Source organism: Rhopalosiphum padi, chromosome 4 (genome assembly GCF_020882245.1).
Source record: "Rhopalosiphum padi isolate XX-2018 chromosome 4, ASM2088224v1, whole genome shotgun sequence".
NCBI classification, from domain to species: Eukaryota; Metazoa; Arthropoda; class Insecta; order Hemiptera; family Aphididae; genus Rhopalosiphum; species Rhopalosiphum padi.
This window is the reverse complement of record NC_083600.1, coordinates 25,059,290-25,078,906: the sequence shown is the minus strand read 5'-3', so window position 1 is coordinate 25,078,906 and position 19,617 is coordinate 25,059,290. Positions and strand designations below refer to the sequence as shown.

The 19,617-nt window shown below is 25.8% G+C and overlaps 2 protein-coding genes across 2 annotated transcripts; both read right to left on the bottom strand.

Annotated features, from left to right (window-relative positions):
- Positions 1-527: 527 nt before the first annotated feature.
- Positions 528-1,840, bottom strand: LOC132928927 (6-phosphogluconolactonase). The gene is made up of 4 exons (XM_060993877.1): positions 1,518-1,840; positions 1,249-1,449; positions 890-1,173; positions 528-820 (listed from the first exon to the last, which is right to left on the bottom strand). Exons 1-4 carry the CDS (start codon positions 1,648-1,650, stop codon positions 701-703), a joined length of 738 nt encoding a protein of 245 aa, XP_060849860.1. The 5' UTR covers positions 1,651-1,840; the 3' UTR covers positions 528-700.
- A 4,821-nt stretch (positions 1,841-6,661) lies between these two features.
- On the bottom strand, positions 6,662-19,100 carry LOC132929461 (nucleoporin NUP188-like). Its single transcript, XM_060994825.1, has 28 exons — positions 18,666-19,100; positions 18,384-18,588; positions 18,095-18,301; positions 17,744-18,001; positions 16,126-16,259; positions 15,804-16,038; positions 15,418-15,705; positions 15,106-15,348; positions 14,887-15,041; positions 14,548-14,824; positions 14,197-14,476; positions 13,936-14,063; positions 13,738-13,875; positions 13,569-13,676; positions 13,335-13,499; positions 12,967-13,118; positions 10,423-10,558; positions 10,077-10,318; positions 9,579-9,760; positions 9,275-9,510; positions 9,057-9,194; positions 8,836-9,000; positions 8,609-8,752; positions 8,374-8,546; positions 8,060-8,276; positions 7,793-7,984; positions 6,906-7,057; positions 6,662-6,838 (listed from the first exon to the last, which is right to left on the bottom strand). The coding sequence occupies exons 1-28, from the start codon at positions 18,683-18,685 to the stop codon at positions 6,778-6,780; spliced, it is 5,031 nt and encodes a 1,676-aa protein (XP_060850808.1). The 5' UTR covers positions 18,686-19,100; the 3' UTR covers positions 6,662-6,777.
- Positions 19,101-19,617: the final 517 nt, after the last annotated feature.

Here is a 19,617-nt window from a genome sequence, read left to right as displayed (position 1 = left end):
GTAAACCAACACAATAGTGCTTTAAAAAATATTTTTTTTTGTGTTGGAATTTTTTTGTTAATCTATAATTTTTTCTATACAGTGAAGCCCTAGTGACTGATAAGATAAGACGAGATAATATACAGATATTTTGTGTTTCATAACTTATTAAGTTACAATAAAATACACTTTAGTTCTATATATTTAAAAATCTAAAATATACTTTTAAATGTATGCATTTCTAAAAAATGCAAAATAACATTTTTTAAGTAGTGAAAATTATGTATTGACTATTCCATACAATCCAAATTTTAAATAAATTTATAATAAATTTTCAATGTTATAGTTGGGAGCTCACTCTAAAACTGAAGTCTGGCTCTATGTGCGTAAAATTTCAGATATCAATTCAAAATTTTGTTAAAATTCTGATTTGGTATTAATGATGGTTATTTGGTTATAATTTTCAATGATCTTAGTAATTTTATTATAAGGTCAGAAGAGAAAAATTATTTTAAATCTTTTACTCCCAGATAAAAAACATTTGATAGTTATAATTTATAAATCATTTACTTCGTTATAGATGTTTTCTTTCACACATAAAATAAAATAATTACAAATAGAGTATGAATTTTATCAGGGCAAAATTTATCAAACACCAAAATGTAAAAAATAAATTATTTCCATTCTTAACCAATACCTTGTTTTAAGTAACATAAATAATTTACAAAGATGTTTCTTCTTGTAATAGCTTGGCTGCAGCTTCATCTAATAACCATTGTACACTACCATTTACTGGCTGTACACAATTGGCTGGTAATTGTTCACCATCTTTAAGAATACGCTAAAAATATTAAAATATTATATTATTTGATGATCCTCATATTAGTGAAATTTACATTCAGAATTGTACCTTCAAGATATCAGCTTTTGAGCTACCAGTTGCTATAAATGCACAATATCTAGCATTGTTGAGGATTGGAAATGTAAAAGTAATTCTGTTTGGAGGAGGTTTTGGTGAATCGGAAATTGGAGCTACCCATACTGATGTTTCTTCACATAATTTGTGTCCAGGGAACAAAGAACATGTATGTCCATCCGGTCCTACGCCCAATATCAAAGCGTCAAACCGAGGCAAATCATAAGGTGCAAAATAAACAGACATCTTTTGGATATAATCTTTAGCTGCCTCTTCAACTGCAATACAAAATCCAATAACATATTAATTCACATAGTTAATTTTTACACATAGAACATGTATTAGGTATTTACCAGAAAGTTGAGGATTTATTTTAATGAATTGATCTTCACTGATTGGAAGGTTACTGATAAATTTGTCTCTGTACTGAGCAAATGTAGACTCTGGATCATTAAATTCCACCAGTCTTTCGTCACAAAAAAAAAATCTCCATTTTGACCAATCTGTTTCAACTTTGGCTAAATATTCAGATAAAAGCGACACAACCGATCCACCTTAAATAATTTTTGATGCAATTTAATGTATTTTTCATACAGTTAAAATAATACTTAAATCATTATACCAGAAAGTCCAATTTTAAAAACTGCATTTCCTCCTTCAGCTAACACATCATTGGCAAGTTCCGAGAGATTTTTTGCCAATTCTGCACCCAGCTTTTGTGTATTTTCGTACACCGAAATTACCTTTGAAGTCATTTTCGAATAGATACTTATATTTTGGTTCCAATACTACCAAGACGTGGAATGAAGGTTACAGCGATGTGTTAAATGTTAAGGTGATAATAATAATATACCTATTACCTAACGTCCTAATTGAGCATTATTTTATCGGTAATGGAATTATTAGTTTAAGAATTAAAGATTATTATTATAAAAATAAAGATATTTAAATAATAATCAATTGATCATTGATAAGACGTATTCATTATCATCATAGAATATAATTGAAGTGACAGTCAAACAGCTGATCGATTTGTTTTCATTTTGCGGGAGGCTCGACATAATGTTGGTAGCGAAGACTGCATCACGAATTCAACCACGGTCTTAGAAGATCTTTTAAGACCGTGAATTAAACCAAGTTTGTTTTTTTAATTCGTGCTCGGCATCTAATTCATCATAGAACATGTTTTAATACGGATTTCCAATGATGTTACGGTTACAATATGCCGAGCCTCCGCGGCCTGTATGCCGCATAGACGTCTAATATTCGAGCATACGCCATATAGCAACATTTCAAGGTCGACTAAAATATTTATCACTACATTATGGGATTTTGATAGCTGTCGCCTGTCACTTCTCGCTTCTACTATGTTCAAGGTGGATACATACACCTATAAAGTTTATAGGTCTATGGGTGGATATATCCACCATGCTTATGTTCTATGATTATAGGGTTGCCAACCGGCCGGTTTTTGACCGGCCTAGCCGGAAATTAAGGTTGATGGCCGGTTGCCGGTAACAACCCTCTACCGGCCTTTAAAAAACCGGTAATTTAAAATTTATCATTGAGTTTTAACTTGTAAGAAAAATAATAATAATTAGTATTGGTGTGTTTATAAAATGCAAGAGAATTTAATAAACTTGTATTGATTATAAATACTAGTATTTATCACGAACTATGATCATAATCATAGTTCGTGGTATTTTTAAATTATAAATTATAATCAATGGTAAAACCTAATTTACGATATGATAACTATCGAAGTCGGCAATTCTCGGTATTCCTCATCGGCACGACAATATTATTATTAGTAGTCTTTTAGAATAGTATTTATAAACTTATGATACGATATTACGAATTATACAATATATATTTAATGTTACAACACAATCAGTAAATTTAGTATTTAGTTTCCCGTTGGCGTCAGTGCATCACAGTGTAGTATGTACGTATTTCGATCGGGTTTGTGTGTTTATTTTGTATCCATTTTTATTTGTTAAAATGAGTGACAGTGATTCTAATAATTACGATAAACCAACCACCCCATTAAAAAAGAGACGTTTACGAAATTGTATATTCAATGACAATTGGATGAAAGACTCTAGATTTTCTAATTGGCTTGCTAAACATGACGATATAAATAAGGCTCGTTGTATTTATTGTATGAATGTATTTAGTGTAAAATATGACGGCGTTAACGCAGTTCAGTCCCATTCAAATTCGAAAAAACATATTTCAACTGTCCAAAGTAGACAAAAATCAGCGGTAATAAAAAATTATTTTGTTACTCAAGACATAAAAGAGAATGACGCAGTTGCCGCGATAGAACTTAGTAAGTGTTTTCACTGTGTTAAGCATCATCATAGCTATTTATCAACTGATTGTGGCGTAAAATTGGAATTAAAACATTTTAGTGATGCTACTTTGGCCAAAAAAATTAGACTTGGTAGAACAAAGATGGAAGCTCTTGTACAAAATGTGCTTTGTCCTTTTGCAATCGAAGTTCCCCTTAAAAAACTTAAATATCCAATAAATTTACCGTTTTCTTTATCAACTGATGCATCAAATAAAGGCAATCGCAAATTTTTTCCTTTGGCAGTGAGATTTTTTGACTTAGAAAAAGGGGCTAAAGATTATCTTTTGGATTTTTATGAAGAACCCGATGAAACTTCTGAATCAATTTTTAACACTATTTTACGTGCTATTGAAAATTTTGGCTTAGATATTCAAAATATCACGGCTTTTGGAGCAGATAACGCTTCAGTGAATTATGGCAAAAATTGTTCTGTTTACGAAAAATTGTTAAAAAAAAAACCATCCATAATAAAAGCTAATTGTAATTGTCATGTACTGCATAATACAGCTAAGCATAGTCTAAAATTGTTAAAATATGACGTTGAAACATTAGTAATAAAAGTTTTTAATGAGTTTTCTATTAGTGCTAAAAGAATAACGGAACTTAAGGACTGTTTTGAATTTGTTCAACAAGATTTTCATAACGTATTACGTCATATTTCCGTCAGGTGGCTCAGTTTATATACGGCTGTCGATCGTTTAATTCTAAATTGGAGTGCGATTAAAATATATTTTTTAAAAAAAGGTAAAAATAATTGTGATAGAATAATTTGGAAATTTATTAAAGACCAAGTTGATGGACTTTCAAAGCAGCTAACCCTCAGTGAATGCTATATCTGGTTTGTTCACCACATTTTATCAGTATTTCAAAAGTCTATATTGATGTTAGAGAAAAAAAATTTAAATGCAACTGATGTATTTGATATAATGAATGACTTGAGAAATCAAATCTCAAATCGTAAAAATGACGAGTTTTTTGGAATAACTGTTACAACTACATTAAATGGTCTAACATTAACTGAGAAAAATGAATTTAAGACGAGTGCACTTCTTACTTATCAACGGGCTATTGATTATCTTGAAAAGTGGTTTAATTTTGAAAGTTCTCCGTTCAAATTATTTACGTGTTTAAAATTACATAATAAAATACCAAGTATAATGGAGTTATCAATTCTAGCAAAATGTATTGGAATTCAAGTGAATGAAAATGAACTTTACGATGAAATTAATTTATTAAAATTAATGCCAGATAACGTGCTTAATAATTGTGAGTTAACTAGCTCTGAAAAATGGATAAAATTTTTCCAAATGTCATCTGTGGAAGTTCCAAATTTAAAAAGCATTGTGAGATATGTATATTCAGTACCATGTAGTAATGCTTTTGTCGAACGAATATTCAGTCATATGAATGGTTTATGGACAGAAGAAAGAAACAGGCTTGGTGTTGATACGGTAAAAGCAGAACTCGTTATCCAAAATAATCTTCTGTTCTCGTGTTCTGAATTTTTTGACTTTGTTAAGGACCAAACAGATTTGCTAGCTGCAGCGAGACTGTGTACGAAGTACAAGTTTAAGAAATAATTTCTACAATATTTAATATAATACTATTTTCCAAGCTATTTTCATTTTTATATTATTTAAAATAACAAAAGCAATGTTATTATATTAGTTTAACTTATTACAAAACATTACCAACTGTATTCAATTTACTTATTATTTTTAATTTTTTATCAACAAAAGCATTGTTATTTTGTTAATATTTATTATCTACAAATAAAAGAATGGATTTAATTTAAACAATTTTTTTGATGACACGTGAATAATTATAATAATAGTTAGTGGACAAACGAACGTAATTGTTAAGGGGTGGATACGGTTAAAGCCGAATTAGTAATAAGAAAATTATGACCTTTTTTTTGTACCTTGGGCTTTGGGCCGGTATTTTCCTAATTTGAAGTTGGCAACCCTATATGATTATCATGTTATACGCATAGATAATATATATACATGTATATTAACTCCGGTTAGGTTAGAGCACTAGTATAGTGCCTTAGTTATATCCACGGACGTCCGTGGTTATATTACTGAACAATATATACCCATCTTCTAAGACCATGTGATGGAGAATCACTTTATCAAATGTATTTCATTTTTATCAGCTTTATTACCACAGAATAATAATTATAATCTCTTTTCTGACTCTACCAGTCGAAAATCTAGAAAAACAAATCGTGAGGGGGGAAATCCGCTAAAAAATCAAATTAAAAACCCTAACAATTAACATTATTGTAAGCACTTTAAAAGTAACTAAAGAAAATTAAATCAAAAATTCAAAATATTCAAATACATATAAATAATAACTTAGCATCAATAATTTAAAAATGTTATTTACTATTGAGTATAGAAAATTATAATTTAAGTAACGATGGGAAGTGAAATATTTCAAGTTTCTAAGATTAATACTCTGAATTACATATTTTAAAAAGGGAGGAATATATTATAACTTAAAGGGGTAGAATTATAAATTATAACGTATTAACATAATTAAATGTATTTACCAAGTTAATTTAGGAAGTATTTAATGAGGAGGATAGCCGATTGGCCCTCAAAGACATATATCTCCAATAATTGCTGTGGAGAAAGGAAAGAACGGTGTGAATAGGTTTGTGGTGTAAAATTAAAAATAAAATTAATCTAAAATCTAAATGTTATAAAAATATCAATATTTGTAGTTTGTAGGTATAAAATAGAATATAGGATGTAAGTTTCAATTTCCGCAAAAAATATTTTTAAATAACAAAATACAATACAATACGTCATGATAAACAATATTACTTATAATATAACATCATCATTCTTCATTTAAATATCAAATTTTGTCTTAATTTAAACATAAAATATCTATAAAAAAATTGTTTTTTATTTTTTGTATCCAGTATGAATTATTTATGAAGAACCTTGTATCAATTTTTAAGTTTAACCAATCAAAGTGTTTTTCATTGGTATTTATAAAAAAAAAACTAAAAATGTATAAATAAAAGAGTTTATTTACAAAACAAAAAAAAAGATCAAAGAGAAATTCCACATTTCTGAACAAATTTGTCATGCCTTAGGACCAAACTAACAAGATATAAAAAACATGATCCTATTTTTTAAAAAAAAGATGAATTGTACAATTTAATTTAATTTAATTTAATTAAAAAAAAAAAAAAAAAAATTGTAACAAACCTAACCCAATGTAAATAACTTAAAAGTACATATTATATATTAATGGCCAAGTCATTGATGTATTTTAAGCTCTACAAAAAAAAAAAATCTTAGGATATTTTTAAATTATTCAATGTATTGATTACCCTTTTGTTTGTACTATCAAAGTAAAAATAAAAAAATAAATAAATGAAAAGCTATGAATACTGAAAAATTTTTTTATATTGTTACAAAATATGATATATATATAAACAATGGTAATAAATTAATGATATTTACTATCAGTCTTGGTATAAATTGTACTTATTAGAGAGATTTATTCATCTTAAAATTGAATATCCAGCAATTGATAAATCTTTTTTGGTTGAAGTTGTAGAACTCCTAAAAATTAATAAAAAATAATGTTATTTTATTTGAAAGGAAATTTTAAAATTATATATAAAATAACCTGTGGATATCTTTAATAAATTCAAGTAATTTCATAAAACCAATTAATAAATCTTCTGTACCATCTCCATTTGATTGTTGAGATCTGATATCAAAGGATGTTATCCTCTTATCTTCAACATCTTTACTTATTGTTCTATAGAGAAGCAAACTCTAAAAAAAAAAAAAATAAAAATAATTTTTATAAAAACTAAACTAAGAACATTGGAATTTAATTTAGCATATATGATTTATAATTTTAAGTTAAACTAGTCAATTCAATCTCCTTTTTATTGAAAAGTGATTTATAATAAAGTTTAATTTATAAAGTATAAAGCTCTCTTGATGTCTTGTTATTTCTGTTACTATAATATTATTTTTATACAGTTCTGTTTATCTGTAGGCATTTAAAAGATAGTGGAAGTGAATGGTCAAAAGATAAGCATGGAAAAAATAATGCAAGATGTGGTATTTGATACTGATGTATGATCAATGAATTTACAAAGCTCTTATTCATTGATTTTGAAGTACTTCTTTTGGATCAATGTACACATAGTACTTAAGAAATGCCATTTTAAATTCTAAGTGCTGGGCACCATAGTTTATATTAGATGAAATACTAATGGATACTCTAACATTCTCTCTATATATGCACATCTGACCAACCTAAATCCTAATATAACATATAACGAATAATTTGGATGATAAAATTATTCTACAAATAAAAAAATTCTTGTCACTGTCTTTGAGAATTTAAAAGTTCTTTCAATTTGATGTCTGAATGATATACTAATTGGCGTATTAAATTTGATCAAAATGTATTATAAAAATTTCACCTTATTTGTAATTTTTTTTGCCTTGGTATCTTGTTAAATAACATTTATAATAATAATAATAATTAAAAGTTACCATATTTTTTGCAACCTCAGCAATTTCACATAATTGTTGGTTGTTATCACTGTTCTGTGATACTTTCATTAAAAGTTGACTGGTGAATGTATATACACATAGTTCTAAGGCATCATTTAAACTGGCCAAATCTACATCTAATACATATCTTTCATTGAGTGCTGATATCAATGATGTGGAAACAGCTCCATGCTAAATTGTTATCAAAATATTGTTTTTGTTAAATTCTAAATAACTATTATCAAATAAAAATTAATTTTGACTCACCCTAGTTATTTTGTCAGACAGAAATACAATCATTTCAATTAGTCCATCAACAGTAAAGAAAGTACTGAACCTTTTATCAATAATTATTTCTTTGCTAACAATATTCTTGAATACACTCGCATCACTTATACCCAATTGAAGTAATGATACAATTTCATATGGAGGTATCATGATTCGGACAAGAATTGAATTGCAAGAATACAACATTTCAAAAAGTCTGAAAAATATCAATAATAAAATTGTTATTATTAAAATAAGTATATTATAAAATATATAAATAATTATAGGCATGATTAAGTAATGTATATTCTTACATTTTTCTTGTTGTATTAATTGTCAGTAAATCTTTTTCTGTAAATAAATCTCCTCTAGTTTTCCAACCAGGTAAATTTAATTGAACTTTTTCATTTTTGAACATACTCATGATTAAAGCATCTGGATCATTCAATTGTAAATATGAACCATAAGCACAATCCCAAATACTTATCTAAATTCATTATTTTTTTGTCAATGAAAAGGCATAAAACAACACAATAATAAGTTACTTACAATAATTTTTTCTAGTGCAATATAACACGAACCACCAACTGACTGCCAATGATAATAATATTCTTTGGAGACAATTATATTCATCAATTTAATAACTGTTTGTACCAGGTTTAAATGAGGAGTTGTTAGTTTCATATTCTTTGGCTGATAAGTAAAAACAAATGTTAGTTTTTTCATTTTAAAATGTATAAAATTATTATTATTATATTAATTTATTTAATACTTACAAAATTTAAAATTATTGATAAATCCAAAAAAATTGAAGTTAATTGTTGTATTACTTCTCTTTTTACACAATGGTCACACATATTTAAGAAGTTTACAAGCATTTTAAAATAATTTTTGTAGACACATAACCGTTTTGGATCGTCAAATTTAATATCAAATTCACTCTAAACAAAAAAAGATAAGATATTTTCTGAAAAACAAGTTTACATGTTTAACTTACAAATTTTGCAGACAATACAGTACATAAGTGTTTTATGATATATGGCTGAGTACCAAATTGTGAATGGAATTGCTTAAATGATGATAAATACAAAAGAAAATCAGTCACTTCTACAGTCACGGAATTAATTTGATTTTCCTGAATAAACAATTAAAAAATTTCTATTATACAGTAATAATAAAAAAAAAGTAATAGAGAGCTACTATAAATAAATATACTTTATTAGATTTATCCACAAATTTAAGCATTTGGCAAATAGTATTTGTTAAAAGATATGATTGACGCCAATTGGTAGATGATCTAGTAATTACAGGTATGATCTTATAAAATAATGAATTAGTTAGTTTTATATTGGTAACAATAGATCGATATTCATGGTCGGTTTCATTAATATTTTCCAATTCATTTTTAGCAAGTTCACAAATAGTGCTGTACATTTCATTACTAAAAACATCTATATTAAAAAAAAGAACAGTAATTTTAAAAAATGTAAAAATAAAAATAAATATTTATAATAAAAACCTTTATGAACATTTTCAGTTAAAGCTGCATCATTCAAAAATATAATATTTGCGATCTCATTTACCACAATCAATACTATAGTTTTTGATGTATGACTTTTTGCTAACGATTCATTATCATTAAGTAGTTTTAATATTGTTTGTACATCATTAATAGTTGATTCAGAATTTATAATACAGTTCCTATAATAAAAAAAAAATAAAGAGAAATGTTATAATAAAAATGTAAAAGTACATTTAAAAATAGTATTGATAGAAAGTTAACACATAACTTATACTTTTTTCTATAAATATTTTTTTTAACAGTATTGAAATTCTGTATACTGTCTATATAGTACTGCAAAATATGATAACATAACATTTAAAATAATTATTATTTTTATGAATTAGATTTGTCAAGATTTAAGATTATAACTCTTTTTCTTAGTTACATTACTTAATAAAATTATAACTAAATAATTCCCTAACAATATTAGAATCTCAAAAATATAACACTTACTTCTTCCACATTTGCAACATGATCAATAAAGATTCTCCCAAACTAACAATCGAACTTATATCATTGCTCTTCAACTCAATTATAAATAATTTTAAAATATTATCAACTACTAGATGTTTATCGTTAACAGCAGAATCACGGTGTTTTAAAATCAGAAGTGTAAAAAACTTCCATGAGTAAATTAACTTTCGTTTAATATCAATTAAAGAATCATTATTGTCTTCAAAAAATTTTAAAAATCCCTGAAATCAAATTAAGCAATAAAAATTTAATATATAGTTGATCCATTAAACAAGGTATAATAATTTAAGATAATTTTAGCAAAATTTAAAGATAAATTACTAACTTTTAACATGCTGTTTAATCTTGTTTTCAAAAAAATATCCAATTGTTCTGCAAATTCTTTATTACTTTCAATTGGGCAATAATGGGCTTGAAGTGACAAAATAGAAAATACTTCTGAATTTATTTCTGGTATCATTCTATGAATAATTTGTACAAGTAAGAAATCAAAAATAATTCATAAATAATAAGCATAAACTTAAAGATTAGGCAACCTTAAAACAGTGAAAGTGACCCTGTTTTATAGAGGATCACAAGGACACAAAATAGTAGTTGGGTTCATAGTAAAAGTCAAGATACTTAAGAGCATCAAAAGGAAAGAAGAAACATAATTAAATAGTTCAATAGGTGTAGAATAGCAATTGAAGAACAGGATAGTTTATAAAACGACTTTAATAAAAAACCTTAATGAAAATAAATTGAAAAGCTTTGACAATCAAACAATGACAAGTAAAAAATATAAGATCTGAAAAAAGACTATAGGAAAAAAATTGTACATAGTACATAGTTAACATATTTAAATAAAACATAAAAATCTCACACAAGAAAACAAATGGATATAAACCGAAAGTGGTTATACTGAAAAAGTCAGAAGGGGTTCACTAATTATAGATAAGTGATATAGCTGAAAAATGCAGATTAATGTTTGAAAAATGTTCTTAGGATCAAAACAAGAAAAATCTACGTAACAGTAGGGTAACAGGTAATTAAACCAACAATAGAAGAATGGTAGGTTAGGTTATTTATACGCTAAAAAATGGTAATGCACCTGGATAAGACAGTATAATATCTGAACTACTTAAAAAATGTCAGAAAAATAGTGACCAAACAAATTAGAAAAAGTTTTTAGAAAAGCATGGAAAGAAGAGAAAGTACTTGATTCAATGCCTGAGATGTAACAAGGTTATGTCCAATTTATAAAAAAAGGAGACATTATGAACTGTAGTGGTATCTCATTACTGGTTATATCATATAATTATAAACTATTATTAAGTTATTTTCAATAAACTCAAGCCTTATGGAGATGAAAGCGCTAGAAAATAGCAGAGGTTTTAAAAAAAGGAAAATAAATTCTATTTTGTCAAGCAAATTATGGAGAATACTATAAATATAATCAAAAATTATTCCTGCTATTTATCGATAAAAACAGACTATGACTAAATTTTCCGAAAGCCTGTGGAGAGACTTAAAGAAACTTGGTAAACCAAGTAAAGCTCATGAGCAGGGCTTGTAAGTTCATGCATTTGCATGTATTTTTTGTTATACACGCATATTTTGCCAATGTTTAGAGCATGAATGCATGCTAATTTATGCATTTTTTAGTGCATGAACTTACGAGCCCTGCTCATGAAGATGATAATAATATACGCCCTATATTCTAGATGTATGGTCAAATTCAATGGTCAACTGTCAAGAAAATTTATCATTAATAATGAACTAAAAAGAGGAGATGCACAGTTGCCAATTCTCTTTAATATTGCACTAAATGAAAAAATTAAAAATGTGATAAATACCGGTGTAGGAGTCAAGCATCAATATTCAAAATCAATAAAACAGCTGCACATTCAGATATCATCAGAAATCAAAGGGACACCCGGCAATAGCAAAAGCTCTTATTAAAGAAAAAACAAATAGGTTTAGCCATAAACTAAAAAAAACAAAATAAATGATACTATCACAAAAATATATAGCCTAAAGGAAAGAGATATGGGATTCGAAATAGTAGAATATTTTAATCTTGAGAAATTGAAAAAAATTTCTCGGGTAATAAAATAAAGAAATTTAAACAGAAATAATTCAGTCAATAAATGTTCCTTTGCTTTGTTAACAATTTTAAAATTCAAACTAATAAAAATCAGATTTAAAATGACTTCATACAAAGTAATGATATACATAATAGCTCTCTATTTATGTAAAATGTGGACTACAACAAAAACAGATCAAAAAAGCTTAACGAGATATGAAAAGAAGGTATTACGATAAATATTAGGCCCAAAAAAAGAATTAAAACACAGTAAAATATGAATAGAAAAAAATGAAAAAATTATCAACATGTAAAATGATTCAAACATAACAATGAAAAGCAAAATGATAAGTTGAGCAGGACACATATGGTGGTGCAAGATTTAAGTAATTGGAAAAGATACCAAATAGATACAGGAGAGCAAAAAACTATTACAATACAACAATGGAGTAAACAAAGTATAAAAGACTTACTGTGTTGTACATACACAATAGTGAAGTTTAGCTACAGTGAAAGACGGAGAAAAGTGGTGGTTGGCGGTATAACTAATAAATATTTCAATATTTTCGAGGTGACAAAATTTGTGTTTTATAAAAATAAATTTCATATAATATATTTATGTTATTTTATGTTATTACATTGATTATAAATACTAAAATTATATGTTTATAGAATTTATGATCAACGGTTAAGGAATAAATAAAAAAAAAACTAAACATACAAGGAACCTGGTAAAATTAAAATATTTAAATTACCATAGAATAAAATAAATAATAAATAATAATAAATTATTATAATACTTACTTATTATGAAAAAGTGGTTTAAATATTAACTTCCAAAAATTGTTGTTTTGTTGTAAGTAATGCATAGCTAAATTAAATCTATTATACCACAAAGTATGAATAATTCCCAAGGTTTCAAGATAAATGTTATTTTCTTGTTCTTGTTTAAAATCCTAAATAAATAACATAAAATATTGAATACAAACTTGAGTTATAAATTTATTCAAAGCTAAATTAGCCTAATTAGTTAGTATGATAGAATTAAATTTTTCTTTTAAATTTAAATAATGGAATATTAAAACTAAAACCCATTCTAAAGTAACCAAATTAATTTATTGAGTAAAAAATAACAATATTGACATAAAAATAAGAAGTAAAATTTGACTTACATCAGTCTCGAGTTCAACTTCAATGAACCATAATATACTATCATCATTATATTCAATTTGTTTCTTATCTTTAATACAATTTTCAAGTAACTCTACATTTAAAATAATCTCAAACATCTTACATTGATAAGCAATAGCATTATGTAAGAATTTTAACATTTTTACCTATATAATAAGAAAAAATATTTTTAAAATATATACGTGAACTTAAACATAATTTTATAATATACGTACAATATTATTAGAATGTAGTCTATGCAATTTTAAATAAGATACCATTTCTTTTCGTGCTATTTTGTCATTGTCAAAACCCATTGAAAGGCTGAAGGAGACAAATCGTTTCTGCACAAAGTAATTAATACATAAAATAATATTTAGAATAATTAATGTTTATTTTACTCACTTCTGCAAGTGTTCCAAGAATAGTAAGAGATAATGTGCTTAATTTGTTATGAAATACAGTCAAACGATATGATAACAAAACTGCAAGTCTTCTTTCAGGATCAAATAATGCAGTATTTGTTCCTTGTTTAACTAATGACTGAAATGTTAAAAATAAATATATAATTAAATACAAATTTAATATAATTGATAAACTTACAAGTGACTTGATATCTATAATATAATTTAATAAGGACAATGCAAATATTAAACATTGTATATTTCTCTTTCCAACTCCACTTGTCCAACTGTGGTAATTGTGCATTATATTAATAAAATCATTTTCTCCTAAAATTAGTAAAACAATAATTTTATTTTTTGAAACACAGTAATTATGGAATATTTAAGCTCGTCAAATTTTCCATAAACAAGCATAATATATTAATGAAATAATTGTTATATTAAACAAATATAATTTTACCTATAGAAGCTATGTTTAGAATCATTAATGAAGCAATTGATGTTGGACTATAAGGTAAACATAAGTCCAATACTTTTTTTATAACCATCATTGAATTTTCTTCTTCGGATTCTGGTTCTAACACAGAAATAACAAACATTAAGCGCATACATGCCCAACCTAAATCCATTTTTTCTTTGGAGCCTATAAAAAAATCTGATACAGCTAACAATGGCATAATAGTCTTGAACACAAACATCACACCAGCAGTAGCACATTGACATGTTAGTACATGCCTAATCTGTAATTAATAATTTAAAAATAAAAAATGTATAACAAACTAAATAGAAAAATGCTTTTAGTATAACATACTTTTAAAGAAGCCTCGATTAATTTAACATATTGCGTTAGGACTGGATAAACTTCTGATCCATATTTCAGAATCATTAATGCAATAGAATTTTGAGAAAACGGATGTAAATTTACGACAGAATCTTCAAGACCACTCATTAGAAATGGGAAAAAATTATTTGCATTAAAGTAACACATGGTTTGTTCAGGGAAGTAAACAAGTATATACCTTGCTAATTTTAATATTTCAGACACGACTTCTGGATCAGTCACATAATTTGAATCAATGTAAGATACACTAAAATAAATATAAATAAAATATATATGGATACATATTATATTAATTTTAGAAGCTTATACCTAGGTACAAGTGTCAATAGAGTTTCACATGTTCCCATAATATCATCATTTAAAGATGTTGTAACATATGCAATAGATTGAATAATTTTAATAGAATTGATTAGCATTTGTTTTGTACTAATATAGGAGGAAGTCTTACGATCGTCATCGCGACACTAAAAAATAAATAAATAAATTCAAATACTAAAAAAATAATAATAATGTTAATTAAAAATTTACCATTCTGAAGTTGTTAATTGCAGAGCTTAAAAAATAAAACAAAGGCACTTTAATATTGAAACGGACCATATCTCCATTGAGAATAAATTGAGTGTTTTTAGGAATTTCAATGCTATAAATTGAGTCATTTACATAATATTTATCAGTTAACAAAAAAGTGTCTGTTTCTTGTTCATAAATGTATTGTCCATCAGGTGGAGCAACAGCAGTGAATGAATTAATATTATTCATCAGATTCCACACCTAAAAGTTTAAAAAAATAAAAATAAATCATAATATAACAATAAACACATTTTAAAATAAAATGATTACTTTATTTAAACTTTGCGGTGCTCCTTTTATAATACCAGTAAAGAGTTCAAATAAACTGCATAAATTAACAGGATACATGTCTATAAATTTTTTTATGAATAAACCAACACCACTTTCTATGTTGTCTATTGTTTCTATTGATAATCTAGGGTTTCTTTTTAATAAATAAGACAGAAGTTTAATAATAATTGGATCATAGTCAACCAATTCAAATACATCCAATTCAATACTTTCAATGATTAGATTTTCACATAAGACTCTTCCTAACTTGTCTATAATTGGATGATCCTAAAATTAATAAAAAAAAATATATTAAATATAAGTAATAAAGAACCAAAAATGAATAAATTATTATTACTGTTACTTAAAAAAATATTTTTATATACTTTAACAGCTGATGATTGACAAATTCCTAATAATGATGGCCACATTTTTAATGTGCTCATGGCTTCTGTATAAACTTCTAATTTTTGGGGAACTTTAATTCCAAATTTTCCTTTAAGGTGAAGTAATGTCCAACCCATAAGTACAACACCATATTCACTACTAGGCTGGATCATCCGAATAATTTTATCAGCTTCGTTGAATTCTATATTAGTGGACCAAATATAATTTTCACTCCTGTGATAAAATTTTTTAATAAACATAAACAAAATCAGACCAAAAAACAATTTATGAATAAAAGTTTATTAATGACAAATTACTCACTCCCAAAACAATGCAATAATTTGTAATGAATGCAATGTCTCTAAACTTGAGATCTGACTCATAAAAGGAGAATATGTAGTTTGTAAGTTATTATAATCATACTCCAATGTTTGATTTTTTCCAAAGTTATTATCCTATAAATACCAAGTAAAATAAAATAATGCATCACTCGTTTACAATTTCTTATAAATGATTAATTTTTTGTAAGTAAAAAGGAATGTTTCATTACTAGGATTTGAAAAGTAAAAATAGTTTGTTAAAAAGTTTTTAAATAAGTCACACATTGTTTTGTCAAGTAGTTGATTTTGAAATTTTTAGATTATAAAAAAATTAGAGTAAGAAGAATTATAACTTATAAACAAGTACCTATTTTAAACGGTAAACAGAACAAAAAACCAAATTTTGATATTTTGCTGTATTTTAAGTTGGAAAAAAAGTCAGGATAGGTTATAAGTTTTAAAAAATTGTAAGATTCATAATTTGATCAGTCAAATAAAGTAAAAATAATAACAATACAAATTTGATCAGTTAAATATTATTTTCCCGCGTGTTTCTTAACGAACATATGGTCTTTAAACGTTACTTTGTCTTTTCCTTTATTAGAAGTAATTATTTCCATAGTTAAACACAAAATAAATTTGAAAAACTAAAACTAAAATTTAAAGTTTAAACCACTTTAAATACAACCTTACGATAACACTTGTTCGATTTCTAATGTTATACTACACTGTGTAACAACTAAATAATCTATATAATAACTAGCCACTAGGTAATACCTACAATACAATGATGCACATGTGCCTGTATTATCTTAATAGTCTAAATAAGTCAAAATTTGTAATGAATTATGTAGATCCTTTTATTATCTTAATGGTAGTTCTATGCCTCTATAGTACTTTTATGGCTATATACTTATACACATATTATGGTCATATATAGGTAGAGATATATGATATAAGATGTTAATTGAATGATGTTAGCATGTTACCTAAATTTTCTCAAAACGGAAATACTGCTCCCAAAACATAGTATAACAAAGTAAAGCTACTTTTTATATATTTTTAAATAAAATATTATACATATTTTTTAATTATTCAAAATTTACAAATTTGGTTACGGAAGTATTCAACAAATAGAACACCTGGATAGTTGAATTATTGATCTACATTTTTAATTAGAAAATTAAACAAAATCAAAGTCATTGATAAAGGAATTGGGTACCAATATTTGTTGTCTTTACGCACAATATGGATACAACTATAAAGTATAAATGACTTCCATATTTTTGGTATGATACTATTTGTGATCACTTCAAAATAATACCTTTAAATAGAAGATTTAATATCTTAAACTGTACATTTTTGTATAAACTAATACATAATATTATTAATTATCCGAAAATTCTGTAGCAATGAAATCTTAGAGTTAAATTACAGAAAAAATTCAATATTTTATGTTTACCACAATCAACCTATGCCAATTGCCAGTTAAGTGTAACTTTGAATAAAATGATTAATTGTTAATTTTTTTTTTTTTTAGTTATAATTGATTAAAAGTAAGCAATGTTTAAATAAAATGCTAAACATTTAAATATACACAATTTTTTTTAAATACTTACAATAAGATTAGTTATCCAAATATTAAAATCATCTTTTGTAATTTGATCCACTCTGAGTGAAGTTAACACTATCAATTGCAAAATTTCAATTTGTTGATTTAATATAAATGTTAATAGATGCTTGTGTATTATTTTTTGAAGAGGTTTATAAACGATTGTATCAAAAAATGTTAATGAACGAACATGTGAAAGTTGTTCTCTTAAAGAAATATACCATTCCTTCCAGTTTTGTTTACGAACAATTTTTTTACATATAGCCTAAAAATTTAAACAAAACAATTAGGTTATTAGAATCAAATAAAATTAAAAAGTAGTCTTTATTTAATGATCGTTAATAATGATTATACTTACAGAATAATGACAGTTTTGATTTTCTGCTGCAGTGAGAATAAATTTTAAGGAACGAAATAAAAATAATACTTCTTCATTATAAAACTTCCATACATCCACACAAACATTATGTAATTCATGTTCAGTCATAGTTGTATTCAATTCATTTTGACACACAAACTCATTGTATTTGTTGTAAACAAGTTTTGCATCTTGTTCGTTAATAAACTAAATAAAATAGATATATTAATAATAGCCATATTATACTAGTTTGAAACCAATGATAAATAAAATAATATATAATTATTACAAGTAATTGGGATAGAAGGGGATATAAGTAATCTGTATCCGATTTATCATTTTTATAAAAAACCAATCTTGATGAAGCATGAAATTTAAATTTGAGTATTCCTTTTTTCATATCTTCCAAACTATCATATATCATAGATTCAATTGATTCGTCAGCATAGTTTACATTCAATTTATTTAATTTATAATAAAATTGTTTCCAGCAACTAAAAATAAAGTAGGAAAATAATACATGAATTAATTTATAAATGTATAAAAAATAATGGTTGTTTGAATAACTTACTTCAGTTGTTTTGAATTCATTTTAAAGACCAATTGATCAAACAAGAAAATAATAAATGGTAAAAATGTATTTGTTGATATATAATAAAAACAATATTGTATACTAAGACATTTACATTATGATTTACAGAATTTCTGAATAATGAATTATGATTTATTACAATTAATTAAAATACAATTTAATCAATAAATTTAACTTCATAAAATAAAAATACTTAAATGTTAAATAATATGGTTATTATTTTTTCTCTTGTTCTAAAAATGTCCAAATGACCAAAAGAGGCAAGATCCAAATACGCCAAATTCGGCAAGTTTGAAGTTACAACTTCCAATAGTCTATACTCGAAAAGTCATAATTTCATCCAGCTCTTACTATCAATTATCAAAGTATCAAATTCTAAATTTCCAACTACTTTTTAGTTTTTTACTGGTTTAATTTTTCATGTGCATAATCTTTGAGGTTATATTAATATTCAATAGTTAATAGTTAGAAGTTCATGGTTAATACCAAGATTAAAGATAGTATTATCTCTAATCATGGTTAATACCCAAGGTTTATAGGTTATATACTATAATCCAGGGGTCGGAAAGTATAGACCTATTAACAAAATGTATTAATATGACTATGTCGGAAAGTAATTTGTAGGTTACATATCACCTAGATCCCGCGACAAGTAGATCCACGTACGTCAACTGGATCCCATTGGACATTTAGAACCTCAAAGAAAATTTAGATTCCATATCAACTATAATCTCCCACGTCATTTAGGTACCCAGAAATCGGCGATAATTTAAAAAACTTGTCTAAAAAAAATACTTAAATAACAATTTAAATTTTAAAAATATTATGAAATAGTATGAAGTATAAGTAAGTTACATGGCGTTAGTAAAATCTCTAATTCCATTAATTATGATATTAGATTCGATGTTTTAAATAAGAAGTAACGTTTCAT